The sequence below is a fragment of the Ovis canadensis genome, chromosome 22 (genome assembly GCF_042477335.2).
Source record: "Ovis canadensis isolate MfBH-ARS-UI-01 breed Bighorn chromosome 22, ARS-UI_OviCan_v2, whole genome shotgun sequence".
Taxonomy (NCBI): Eukaryota; Metazoa; Chordata; class Mammalia; order Artiodactyla; family Bovidae; genus Ovis; species Ovis canadensis.
In genome coordinates, this window is record NC_091266.1 from 23879987 (window position 1) to 23894302 (window position 14316).

At 38.3% G+C, this 14316-nt stretch overlaps 1 protein-coding gene across 12 annotated transcripts in view; it reads left to right on the top strand.

Annotated features, from left to right (window-relative positions):
- The window catches only part of A1CF (APOBEC1 complementation factor), an 88342-nt gene that overhangs the window by 65700 nt on the left and 8326 nt on the right, over nt 1–14316 (top strand). For 7 of the 12 annotated variants that reach the window (XM_069567859.1, XM_069567861.1, XM_069567851.1 and 4 more), the window contains 3 exons: nt 5024–5121; nt 10314–10587; nt 12553–12758. In XM_069567859.1, coding sequence (XP_069423960.1) covers nt 5024–5121; nt 10314–10587; nt 12553–12758 — 578 coding nt within the window. The remainder of the gene's footprint in view (nt 1–5023; nt 5122–10313; nt 10588–12552; nt 12759–14316) is intronic. The other 5 variants (XM_069567852.1, XM_069567862.1, XM_069567860.1 and 2 more) reach the window with 1 other exon arrangement.

Below are 14316 nucleotides of genomic sequence, written 5' to 3' on the forward strand. Positions count from 1 at the left end.
TAAGTTTGCTAACACCAAATTCAGTAAAATTAAAAATTTGTTTGTCTGTGGGACTTATAGTTCTTAACCTTCTAATTTGCTTTCAAAGCCTCCAAAAGAGGAGCTGGGGCGGAGGAGCCTGGTGGGCTGCAGTCCATGGGGTCGCTGCGGGTCAGACACGACTGAGCGACTTCACTTTCACTTTTCACTTTCATGCATTGGAGAAGGAAATGGCAAGCCACTCCAGTGTTCTTGCCTGGAGAATCCCAGGGACGGGGGAGCCTGGTGAGCTGCTGGCTATGGGGTCGCACAGAGTCGGATATGACTGAAGCGACTTAGCAGCAGCAGCAGCAGCAAAATGACTCGCTTCCCAATTTGAGGGCCATGGATCCCATTTTTGGCAGACCATCTTGTGGGATTCGCATGCCTTAGAACATGTTAGTCTAAGTTTATCACTCTGGTGACATCTTTCCAAGTTGTTGATAAGCATGGGCCATGACACCATCACCTTAAAACTGCCAGAGAATATTCACTTCACATAGTGATGTTGCCTGTTTCCAGCTCTGACTGCTCTCTCAAGTGTAACAGCATCAATTGATGATTTATTCTAAAGGTAATTAGTAAGGATCCCTTTTCTCCCTTTTTAAAGATTCACCAGAGACTTGTCTTTTTCCACACTTCAGGAGCTCTGCCTTCCTTGCTACTTGAGTAAAATGGTATATTCAACAACTCTGTGATGTAGGGTACCTTACTGCTTCCATTATTTTCCAGGACCCAGAGCAGATAAGTTGCTTGTCCAGGGTCATACAACCAGAAAGTGGCAGGGTCCGGACTTAAATCCAGGTCTGGTTAAGAGCTTGTTCTTAACAACTCAAGCACCCCCTGACCTACACATATTCCATTCACCCACTCATTACTCACTTGTCATTTTTTCAGTAGCTCCTCGGTGCCCCACGGTGGGAAGAACGAACAGGTAGGAAGTGTGTGTGTGGAAGGAGTTTAACAGCAATGGCAACCTAACTCCTGGGGTTAGGTCATTTAGGAGAAGTGACAGGTAATTGGAGATCTGGAAGTTGATGCAACTGTGAGCATAGAAACTGATACATGCCTGTATAAACATTGTTTCACCATGACTTAGCACTGACTTTCTTCCTTCCCATAATGAATAACACTTATTTTGTGTAATTAAAACATTACTCTCTGGGATGGAGGGGGTGCAGAAAGGCTGGAATGAGAAACTACTAAAAGGCTGCTTCCTTTCATAGTCACTGGCTATCAGCTTTCTAGTCTGCATGTTGAAGAGAGACAAGTGTCTAGGCCCTTTTAATTGCAGTGAAAGTAATAAACGCCAGGTCTGTTTCTCTCTCTCTGAGGCTGGTGGCACAACTCTTAGGACTCCATAAGGATATGTGGCTGCTGCTTCTTGGCACTCTGCAAAAAAAAAAAAAAAAAAAAAAAAAAGGAAAAATGAATTGCAGAGGGTTGTTGACTAGCAGACATCTGCTATATTGGGGGAAAAAAGAGCTAACCAGTTTCTTTTCCAGTGGAAATGATAAGTTTATACTTAACCTAGAAAAATTTGAGAAACAAAAAAATAACTTAAAAAAAATTCTATTGAAAGTTGGATCCCTCAAAGGACCCTGAGTATTCTCGCAAATAATTATCAATATATTATTTTAACCGTTATTAAACTGAAAATATTATATTGCTATTCAGAGAAATAATGATAATTAAAAAAAAAAAAAACTAGAGCCAGAAAATGTATATTCTTCCTCAGTGTAGCCTGAGTATCTGCTGAAGAGTATCTGCTGAAATTCCAATTATAATCATTTTATAAAATCTGATTTTCTTAAAACAGTTTACCTTCAGAATCACCTGAAGGGCTTGTTAAAAGATTACTGGCCCTGCCCACCTGAATTTCATCTTCAGTAGCATCACTGACTCAGTGGATATGAACCTGAGCAAACTCCAGGAGACAGTGAAGGCCAGGGAAGCCTGCAGTCCATGGGGTTGCAAAGAGCAGGACAGGACTGAGCGACTGAACAACAATAGGTCTGGGATGGGTCCCAGGCATGCGCATTTCCATTAAGTTCTGAGGAAGCTGATACTGCTGGTCTAGGGACCACACTTTGGGAAACATGACCTTCTGAAAGTCTCCCCTTGGGACTGCACATGTGTTTGTCTTCCGGTAATTCAACTGCTGCTGACAAGTTGATAATGAACAGAGTCACTGTTTTCTGATTCCCTGTTTTAGAGTCTTACGGAGGACCATTGATATTTTATTGCCTCACCCTCTGCAAAATGATGATTGATCAATAAACAAGAAGAAACATATTAAAATAAGCCACATGGTAAACACCACTTAGGATTTTAAAAACTCTCACTTTCTAATCTATCTGCATTTTTAATGAGGTTACATTTTCACATACCATGATTTTTTTTTTCAGTTTTTTATTTTTTAAATTTTAAAATCTTTAATTCTTACATGCGTTCCATGATTTCTAAAAGCATGTGTGGCTAAACATTATTGTTCAAAAAACCCAAGCTGATTTCAATATCTGCAAGTAGAATTTGAGTACACCAAAATCTATTATCATCTGAAATGCCACCTAACTAATGTGAATGATAACAGAATATAAATTGACTAAAATACTTGCTCATTCCAGGAATATTCATTGAATAGCCCCTGTGCACAAAATACTATGCAAGAACTAGGTAAGGACAATACCAGGGCCCTTTTCCAGTGGAAATGGAAATGTTGTAGCTGCCTCTGGGAGCTAACAGACTAGCTGGAAGATGGCACTGCAGAGTGAATGGGGCGAAGACCGGGAAGACTGGCCCATCTTTTACCTGTTAATACCCAAGAAAAGCATGAGGTTAAGTCAATAATTACTCCAACCTGATACTGAAGGAATATAGAGACCATGTTTGCAATGCAGTTAATTACATGTCTGCATGGTTCATGGTCTCAAATACCTTTATTTTCTCAACTTCGCCATATAATTTCGTTCTGTACAACCACTATCATAAGAAGTAAAGAAGCAAATACTGAGGGGAAAAAGAAGCATCACAATGTTTTTAAATTATTTTTACATTAGCACCCTATCATTATTCCAAAGGAAGACAGATTATAGCCATTGAAACATGTGGCGGAGCAGAAACTCAAATTGTCTTCATGACCTTGAATCTAAGAGGGGAGATAACTGAACGTTGACAGTGAGAGGGAAAAAGGAAAAGACATATCCTTTTCTGGTCCTCCCTGGCATAGGGTCCCATCCTCGGTTGGCCCTGGAAACCAAGGATGGAAGAAAACCTGAGTGCTCAAAAATATACCCAGGTGACTAACTGAAAAAGGATAATTTGCGTGGTAAACTAACAGGTTTATATTAAACAAGTTTTTATCTTTAGGCAAAAGTTCTATTTTTAAAATTGAGTAAGCAAGGACATTTTAATAATAAAATGTAAAATCTAAAGTTCAACCATCTTGGTAGAACTTTTTTTTACACATGCCCATCAACATGTACAACAATCCCTCTACATAGTAATAGGTTGGGTTGATTTGTTATTTTTTTATTACACAAAGAATATATATCAATATTGCAAATGTTTGTAAAAACACCAAAGAATGCAAATTAAAATATGAAAGTCCCCTTTATTCTCCCCAACTTTTTTCCCCATTCCTGCTGTTGTTCAGTCACCAAGTGTGTCTGATTCTTTGCAATCCCGTGGACTGCAGCACTCCAGGCCTTTCTGTCCCTCACCATCTCCCGCAGTTTGTCCAAGTTCATGTCCTGAGTTGGTGATGCTTTGCAACCGTTTCATTCTCTGCTGCCCTCTTCTCCTTTTGCCTTCAGTCTTTCCCAGCATCAGAATCTTCTGCTGAACTAACCCCTATTAACAATTCAATCCTGATCGTTTCAGTTCTCTTTCTGTGTGTATATTTATATTTTTGTGCAATATATATGTGGGTTGGGATTTTATAAATATAAGTGCTATAATATTACACTTAACTATATTGTAACTTTTTAGATTTAACAACAGGTCCTGAAGGTTTCCAGGTAAGTATACATGAAAAGCCTATTTGTTCTCTTTAAAGACTTCTTAGTATTATTTAATACAAGTGTACCAGATTTAATCACTCTCATGAAAAAGGACATTAAGTTGTTTTATTCTGCTATTTCAACTGACTAGTGTTATTAATATTCTTACACATGATCCTTTTGCACATGTGTGAATACTTCTATTAAAGAGATTCCTCTAGTAGGATTAGTGGATATGTACATTATGCTTCATTATGTACATTATGTACATTAGTGGATATGTACATATGCTTCCAACCTTTGATATTTTAAACCAGCATGGTAAGAAACTATCTTGGTTCTCAGATGTACTTTCAGAATTTTTGTTTGTTTGTTTTGATCAAATGAGATAAGCAGATGAGAGATCTGAGTTCTAGTTCCTAGCTATGTGAGTTCATAAATTTCACTTACTTTGTCAGAGATTTAGATTCAGAATCTTTAAGTTGAAAACAAATAAAGGTTAAATGAATTAAAATTTAAATTATTGCTAAGTCTCTTCTAACTCTAAAATTTTATTGTACAAATCAAAGGAGTCAAGATGTCTTTCTGAGGAAAGAGCCACAAAATTTAAAAAGGTAATTACCTAAATATATAAGATGACCAGTAATTGAGTTCAACTCATCAAATATTTTACCATGTATACATTAATATCCTTTATATAATATACTGAGAAAGACACCCTTCTATCCTCAAAGATAATAATCTAGGAAGTGGAAAAACAAATCCATAAATAAATATATAAATAATAAGGCAGAACATAAGTATTATTAAAGAATTACAAACAAAATCTTTTGTTGAATGTGCAGAATTTTAAACCTGAACACAGGAAATATTCTCAACGGGCTCTTTCAATACTGAATCTCCAAAATAAAAGATTAAAAAAGATTCTTGCAAGCTAAATGTTTCAGTACACCATGTTCAGCTATCTCAGGCTTGCTATGGAGCTCCTTTCACTCTGCTTCCAGGTGCTGTGGAAAGGGTGAAGAAAATCCGAGACTATGCTTTTGTGCACTTCACTAACCGAGAAGATGCAGTGGAGGCTATGAAAGCTTTAAATGGGAAGGTAATGTAGGACAAAGAAAAACTATGTACAGATTCCACCGAAGTTTGTTGTGGAGGTTTTATTCAGGAGAACAGACCTACAAGCCCATCCCACTCAGGCTTCCTCCATCTCTGACATGGCTGCCTTAATCCATCTAAGATGAACAAAAGGGTGATAGAAAATTCAACAGAGATGTGGCTTATACGTCCAATTCTATCTCTAATTTTGGCTGATTTGGACAAGTCACTGGTCCTCAATTTTTTTAGAAATAGAGAGTTGGAATGGAGTATCCCAAGGTGATTTTCCCAATTTCAGTTTTCTCTCCATTATTTCAAAGAAATGATGACCTTTGTAGTACAGTATTTTGGAGACTGATGATCTGACAAGATGTCAAGGTTATCATTCTGCCCTTATAGTTTGATATTCCAAGTCTGGAAAGCTTAGAATCTCTTCACATTGCCAAGAGTAAGCTCTGGGGAAAACAACTAGTGATATTATATTCTAACTTATGATTTATATATAGAAACCAGTGTAATATTTACTTATTAATCCCATAATATTGAAAATCTTCTGTAAACCATTTATCATGCTAAGTATTATTTGGAATACTTAAAGGATCAAACCAAAGATGCTTATCAAAGGGCTAAAAGTCAACTGAGGATTAAGACAAGTACTCACATACCTTTGCAAAGGCCAGTCAGATAAATTTTGTTTTTTAAAAAAAATGGATAAGTGGTGACAATGTTCAAAGAGGAGTGGGTTATTAAGAATCAGAAAATCTTCATAGATGTGAAAAGATAATATTTAAGAGAAGCCCTGACACTTGGGAAGAATTCCAAAAGGAAAAAAACACAAAACATGGTAAGTTCAGTTCAGTTCAGTTCAGTTCAGTCGCTCAGTCGTGTCGGACTCTGCGACCCCATGAATCTCAGCACGCCAGGCCTCCCTGTCCATCACCATCTCCCGGAATTCACTCAGACTCACGTCCATCGAGTCAGTGATGCCATCCAGCCATCTCATCCTCTGTCGTCCCCTTCTCCTCCTGCCCCCAATCCCTCCCAACATCAGAGCAAAGGTGAAGTAATTTCAGACAGAGGCATAGAATTTGTAAAGAGCAAAGTATAATTGGAGAAGCGTAAAGATGGATTGCCTTGCTATGAATCGAATAAGCATAGGACTGTTTCACCTGCCAGGCCTTGCACTGGTCAATCCTAATAGGAGACAGTTGGCAAAGGGACTAACTATAAAGATATGAGCCTGGGGCAGGAGAATTAAAAGAGACTGTGCAGGAGCCTGGGGCTCATGCAGTCCTGGAGCCAAGGAGACAAAGGACTAGAGAAGTAACAGGAAACCTAAAGGAGAGAGGAGTGTAAAGAGCAGATCTTGTTCAGAAAAGTAATGAACTTTGGCCAATGGACATATTCAGGCCAAGGTCACCTCGTACAGAGGGAGCCAAGAGAAGAAATAGCTCACACTTGCTGCTCTCTCTCCCACCAACCTCTGGCCAGACGTCCCCATTGACTTAATTCAATCATAATCTGGAAGGCCCAGGAGCCCTGAAGGGGAGCCGTGCAGAACTCCCTGTGGGAGCTTGGAGGCTGGCAGCCAATGGGGAGTGGATCTGCAGGGCAAATAGAGGGTCTCCGCACAAGGCCTTCAGACACAATGGGGTTTATGAGCTATTCCTGGTCTACAGAGTGTGTGCATCCTGCTGTGGGGGCTGCAGACTACTGACTCCAAAATACAAAAAGAAAACTTGAAAGCAAAATATTAATGCATATTTAAATATATCTAGGAAGCAAAATATTATTTCTTCTTCATTGATAATTACATTTAGTGTCATAGTAATATTTCTTTGAAAAAATGTGAGTTTCTCACTTTGAAAACATTTCTGAGGACACATGATGCTTGCAAAGAAGGGACCATCGTAAATTAAATGCTAAATAATTGCATTGGAATCATCACAGTGAAAAAGTATCCAAACTGTTTCCAGTTTTTACAGCTGGCATATTTATAGTGGTTTAGACACTAAGTTGTGCCCGACTCTTGCTATCCCATGGACTGTAGCCCGCCAGGCTCCTCTGTCCATAGGACTTTCCAGGCAAGAATACTGGAGTGGGTTGACATTTCCTTCTCTAGGGGATCTTCTTGATCCAGGGATCAAGCCTGGGTCTCCTGCACTGCAGGCAGATTCTTTACTGACTGAGCTATCAGGGAAACCCATGGCTAGATATTTTTATAACAACGTATACATGTATTATATAGTTAAATACATATTTAATCTTATTATTAAATACATATATTAAATATTATAATAATACTTAACTGTAATGTGATATGGGAAAAGCAAAAGTAAGTTTGCCTAGAACTATGAAAGTTTTTAAGTATCCATACAGATATTTATATTTAATCTATGAGACAAGGTGAGGCTCTGAAGTTTTTTGTGCAGTGAAGTAATGATCCCATTAACAATTTAGGGAAATCAACCTATTAAGAATAGAAGTTTCATAGAATAGGGAGAGAGATGAATTGGAACTAGTTAAGTAACTATTAAAGTCACTCAAATGGGAAGAAATAAGGGCTTGAATGAGGGTGAGAATGGAATGAAGGAGAAAGCTCTACACAGAACTATGCAGGGTGAATTCAAAGGATCCAGGAACTGATTGGATAGAGCAGTGGGAAAGAAGGATGAGCCATTTTAGGTTTCCAATACAGAGAACCAGGATAATGATGTTAGGGAAGTCAGGCGGGGAACCTATTTGGACAGAAAGGTGATGAACTGAGCTTTGCACGTGACTATTCACTTATTCTACAAATACCTGTGAATGTCCACAATGAGAAAGAAATCTCGCTGGGCTCGGGCCTATACAGGTTAATATGATATTGTTCTAGACCTTGAAACACCTAAACAAAATAAGTAAAATGCAATAGTTGGTTTCAGTTCAGTTCAGTTCAGTCGCTCAGTCGTGTCCGACTCTTTGCGACCCCATGAATCGCAGCACGCCAGGCCTCCCTGTCCATCACCAACTCCCAGAGTTCACTCAGACTCGCACCCATTGAGTCAGTGATGTTTAGAACACTGTAAAGGAGCAGAGGCATATTTCAGTAAGAAACTAACTTTTCAGTAAGGAATCATTTCGCTAAAAACATCTCTTGATATAGAAGTGCCTGTAAGTACAGACCTATTTAGGTATCTTATCTTTCTTAAGATAGGAACAAAGACAAGGAATTACATCCAAGGTATTTCTTTAATACTCTAAGTCTGTTTCTTCTAATTATATCAACATCAATATAATATGGTAGAATATGAGCTGAATTCTGTGTGTGTGTTTGACCTAAGATATTTGATACTGATTCCTGATACTAAAAAGTAGGGTATATACATGTAACTAGGAACAAAAGGCTGAGCCCAAATGATCAGGATGATCATAAAGTATGAATTTTGTCCAGCAGATATCAGTGATCCAGGAGCCACTGAATCACCCATGAAACCATCAGCTGCTGTGAAAGGGAATATTTGCAAGAACACTTAATATTTCTTTTCTTTATTAAATAATATTCTTATTTGAAAGAAGCTACAAATGCCTCCTCAAAACACCTTGTCTCTTTGATAGTAAATATATCAATGTATCAAGTAATTGTTGAGAGCCATCTTTGTCTCTTATGTATGCAAACAACACATAAAAAAGCAAATCACACTTGTAGAACCACACATGGCCATTATTTTCAATATCCAGATCTGTTTGCAAAATGTAAAAAAACTTGTATCAGAAAAGAACCACTTCAAAAAATTTTGAAGGCAAGTTTTAAGTAGCACCTGACTTGAGAAACATTAGTCCTGACCTGCTATTCCTATTTGTTTAGCAGATCAAAAGTTTGCTTCTTAAGGAAGTATCTCTAGAAGACAAATGCAGAACCCTCAATGATTTCACTTCCTTAAGTAGGGTCCTACTTTTAAGCCTCTCTTCTTTTCCAGTAAAAACTCAGCTATTATGTAGCTCCAAAGAGTAAGACACTTAGCTGGCTGGCAACTGGAAAGGCCTGACTAGGCAATGGCACCCCACTCCAGTACTTTTGCCTGGAAAATCCCATGGATGGAGGAGCCTGGTAGGCTGCAGTCCATGGGGTCGCTTAGAGTCAGATACGACTCGGCGACTTCATTCTCACTTTTCACTTTCATGCATTGGAGAAGGAAATGGCAACCCACCTCCAGCGTTCTTGCCTGGAGAATCCCAGGGATGGGGGAGCCTGGTGGGCTGCCGTCTATGGGGTTGCACAGAGTCGGACACGACTGAAGTGACTTAGCAGCAGCAGCAGCAGGCTGCCCATAACAAAGTGTGAACAGTTGATAAGATCTTTTATTGATCTTTCATCTTCGTTGCGTTGTGCTAGGTACTGGAGATTATATTCCACCCATAATTAACCTAAAATCTCTTAGAATTATGTAATTATATAAGTATGTATTTTAAAATACATCCCATAAAAATATTATATAATTCTGTCTCAGCGACTGTATTCAGTTAATAGATTTATAACTAATATGTCAATAGGCAGTGGCCAATTATTGGCCTGTTGACAGATTATATGCAATTTACCAACAAACCATTCAGGGAAAACCCAACTGGCACACAAAACAAGAACCTAAGAAAAGATGATGCATATGTTGACTGGAAAAACTACACAACCTAAAAGTTGAGAACTGTTTCATTTTGAGGACATTCTGAGGACTTGAAGCCTGGGAGACAGCCTCTCAATAGTTATAAAGGACTACTCTGAAGAGGTAAGAGAAGAGCCAGATATATAGGGGTTTTGCGACAAAGATCAGGTAGTTAGAACAAGAGATAACTGGTAAAGAAAACCTGATATCTCAAGTTAAGGAATTTAGCACTTTTCGGTATATGGGAAGATGCAAGAGTCTGGGCTCTTTGAAATCATTCCTGTGATATGCACCTCAGCTATCTAGGGCCAGTGTCCTGTTCTTTCCCATCCTTCGAGGTCACCACTGGGGGCAGCTGTAATGTGATGGCTTGTTGGTTGCAACAGCCTTTGTTTACTGACATGACAGGCAACATTTTCCATTCAAACAGATAAGTGAAATAGTAAACACGGCAGCAAATAGACTAACCCTTAGAAGGAGACGTGTTACTAGGACTCAGCCACACCTGGCTGTCTTCATATCTTCTCACATGCTTTTTCCTTACTGTCTACAACAGGTGCTGGACGGGTCGCCCATTGAAGTGACCCTAGCCAAACCAGTGGACAAGGACAGTTATGTTCGGTACACCCGAGGAACAGGCGGAAGGGGCGCCATGTTGCAGGGAGAGTACACCTACTCTTTGGGCCACGTTTACGACCCCACCACCACCTACCTTGGAGCCCCTGTCTTCTATGCCCCCCAGGCCTACACAGCGATTCCCAGCCTTCATTTCCCAGCCACCAAAGGACATCTTGGCAGCAGGGCCATTATCCGGGCCCCTTCTGTTAGAGGTAACATTAACCAGCTCTTGTCTTGGATGAAGCTCTGCAATTTCAAACTATGTGTATTGCAATAGACTTGTGTCTAAGTTATGTCTAATTGGATGAGTCTACTGGGAGAAGAGAACTGGAAAATTGCTCATTGAAAATCAAATATTACATTAATATTTGTCCTTTCATAGGAATCTTTTTTCACATTACAACTGGTTATTGAAAAACTTGGTCAGAATACAGTGTAAATGAATTTAAGGTATGCATTTGATCTCTGCATAGGCCCATAAAATATACACACACTAAAATTCAAATCCACAATTACTAGTTTCTTCCTTATCATTGTACTACCATATTACAAACATATGTGACTCATTACAAAACTTTCAAATGGGAGCAGTATGGTTCAGTGGAAACCAACTACCTCAAATGTCAAGACACGTGTATTGGATGGTGACTCAGTGCCATCATGTCCATATATAAATCACAAATTATCATAAATATGTTCTAACAGATGCATGAGAGGCTCTCATCTGACCTCCCCTGAGAAATATGTACAATGCCTTCCCAAAAGCCACATTACTAGGGAAATCAACTTGTTCCTCCAGGATACGGGGAACTAAATAGTAAAAGTCCAAATAGAAAAAATAAATAAATAAACAACTCTCAATCTCATTGCCAGACAAATCTTTCCTACTGAATCCTATGAGAATTCCAAATGTTCAAGCAGTTCTATGACCTCAGTTATTTCAAAAAATGTCAAAGATAAGGAAAGCACTTTTTCAAGAAACTGTCTTGATTTTGCCTAATGGGATCCTTCAGAATGGTTCTGCTAGGAATCAATGCCAAAAGAATCTCAATTCTGTCTTCCAAATATGACAACAGTCTGGGCAATTCATTGACAAACTGTATACTTAAATCTATTCTTGGGTTTGACTAGAAGCAAGGGGCATATCCAGATTACTGTGGAAACAATTATCTTACTGTGTTTTACTATTTTTCAGGAGAACTGAATTGGCCGTCCTAGGAGTTCTAGCTTCAACTGCCTTGAAAGTTCCACACTCATAATACAATCACTTCACCCAAAGTTGTAATATAAAAGAAACCTTTAGGAACCTTTTCCTGAAGGAAATCCATTCAGGACAATCTATTTATATGTTTGATGACAAATTATGTCATTAAACCATTGTACATTTATCATCTAAAATCACATCATTAAACAATCCCTCCAATAAGTATAAGTTGTCAACCAGTTGTAATGTAGGAAAAAAACAAACTGTACTCCAAGGGGAAAAATACCTGTCTTATAACAAGAAAGAAATCAATGAATGATATTCATGGATGAAGGGTAATCAACTTTTATCTCTTTACAGCACTAATAGGAAATCAAAGTAGCAATGTGGCAAAACAAAAAATCAAAAGTAATCTATTAATGAAACTCAACGGAAATTTAAGCCTCACATTAACAGAATATAAGAAAATGGTGTATTTTAAAACACATTTTCTAAACATTGGTTTTCCAACAGGTCATCAGGAATGTTAACATTAGGGAAACTAGAATTCATTTCTAATTTACTGGTCAAAGACAAAAAGGCAAGACTTAATTTAATACATGTGGTCATATTACACTGTAAAATGTGAAAATATATACCTCCCAACATTTACTAGTCTACAAAAAAAATGTCAACTCAAATTAACTGAAGAGAGAAATTGCAAAAATTTTCTCTATACCCAAGTTTTAAAGTGGCATGTGTACTTATCTATAGCTTTGATAGTATTGCTTTCTTTTATGTACAGTTTAAAAAAAAAAAGATGCCTATGGTAAATGCTGTATTATGTTGAGTTTCATTACATTAGAATGCTGGAGTTTTCTATCCATCTTCAGGGCAATAATCAATGTGACTTGGGCTAACTTTTCCATTACAGTAAGATTCAGGGTGATTTTCTGGTGGTTTGATTCAGTTTAATGCCTTCTTACATTCCTAGAAATTTACATGAATGTACCTGTAGGGGCTGCGGGAGTGAGAGGACTGGGCGGCCGTGGCTATTTGGCTTACACAGGCCTGGGCCGGGGATACCAGGTCAAAGGAGACAAGAGAGAAGACAGACTCTATGACCTTTTACCTGGGATGGAGCTCACCCCAATGAATCCTGCCACTTTAAAGCCCCAAGGAATTAAACTTGCTCCCCAGGTATGTAATGTTATTCCAGAGGCAGCTTGGATAGTTTGTGTAAATTGGGTCAAAGACCATCATTCACCATTCATCAATGGGTTTGACTTGATCCCTACTTGGGGCTGTAGTCTTGCTTTGTTTTCATTTGTTTTATTACATAGATAAAGTGACCAATCAACATAACATATTGTGAGACAACAGTGGGCACTGAATACCATTGGTCTACTTCAGACTCTTTCTTGTTTTTCTTAATTATAAAATTTGACATCTTAAATAATCATCCACTGAAATGCAAAAATCCTGAGGACTACTAAGAATTATCAACCAGTACTTTAAAAGAAAACAAAATAAAGCAAGGTTGGTTAGCAAATGAAGAGCACTCACAACAGGGAATGAATAGATTCATTAGAACATTTTTTCTTGGAAACACTATTAAAGTGAAAACACTGTGCAATCTGCGGTGTATCATTACTCATATTAACTATGATACACCATCAGTCATATCAAATCAAGTCTTCTACAGTGATTATATCTGGGCAGTGGCTTTACAGTAAATTTTTTTTGCTTTCATTTCACAGTTCTAAGTTTCCATATTCCTGCATGAGGGTATGATTTTTATTATTGGAAAATTTAAAGCTATAAAAGTTATTCCAGTATGGAAACTGAATCACAGGGTTAAAAATAAAACAAAACAGGATCTGTGTTAACCCTCAGACTGTTCCCTCTGGATGTGCATTATGTGTTGGACTCTGCAAAGATACTTTGGCTGAATAATCAATATTGAGTTGACAGTTTACACATCCTAAAGGAATCTTTCTGACTCCCACCCCAAAGGTATAAGCCCCAAATTTATGGAAGTAGCCTTATGATTACAACTGAGTAGAAAACTTGATTCTCTAAAAGCTCAGGTTGAATGGTTTCTGGGGTTTTTTTTGGTTGATTATTTTTGGTAGGATTAATAGCTTTCTTATACATATAAAGGAGCTCATCTATAGTTTCTGCAACCCTCCCCAGGTAATTTTTTTTTTAAGGATGCCAATTAGAGTAGTAAACAGTATTAACGTGTCTGTTTAAAACCATTTGGGGGGCCAGCATTATGCACCAAGTATTACGCTAGGAGCTAAAGATGGAAAAGCAAATATAACATAATTCTTGCCATCAAAAATCATATGGCAATCCAGTGAGAGGATCCTGACACATAAATAACTACAATAAAATCTAGTTAAGTACAACGATGGAGCTTTGGTCAGAAAACACAAAAGCTAGTCATCCAATATATCTTGGGTTAAAACCTAAAATAAGCAATCTAATTAAAGTACTGGGGTATCCAGAAACATTTTAAGGGAAAAAAAAGAGTCATTGTTATGTGCATGCTGCACGCCAAGTCACTTCAGTCATGTCCGACTTTTTGTGACACCATGGATGGTAGCCCTCTTGGCTCCACTGTTCATGGGATTCTCCAGGCAAGAATACTAGAATGTGTTGCCATGCCCTCCTTCGGGGGATCTTCCTGACCCAGAAACTGAACCCATGTCTCATATGTCTTCTGCTTGGCAGGCGGGTTCTTTACCACTAG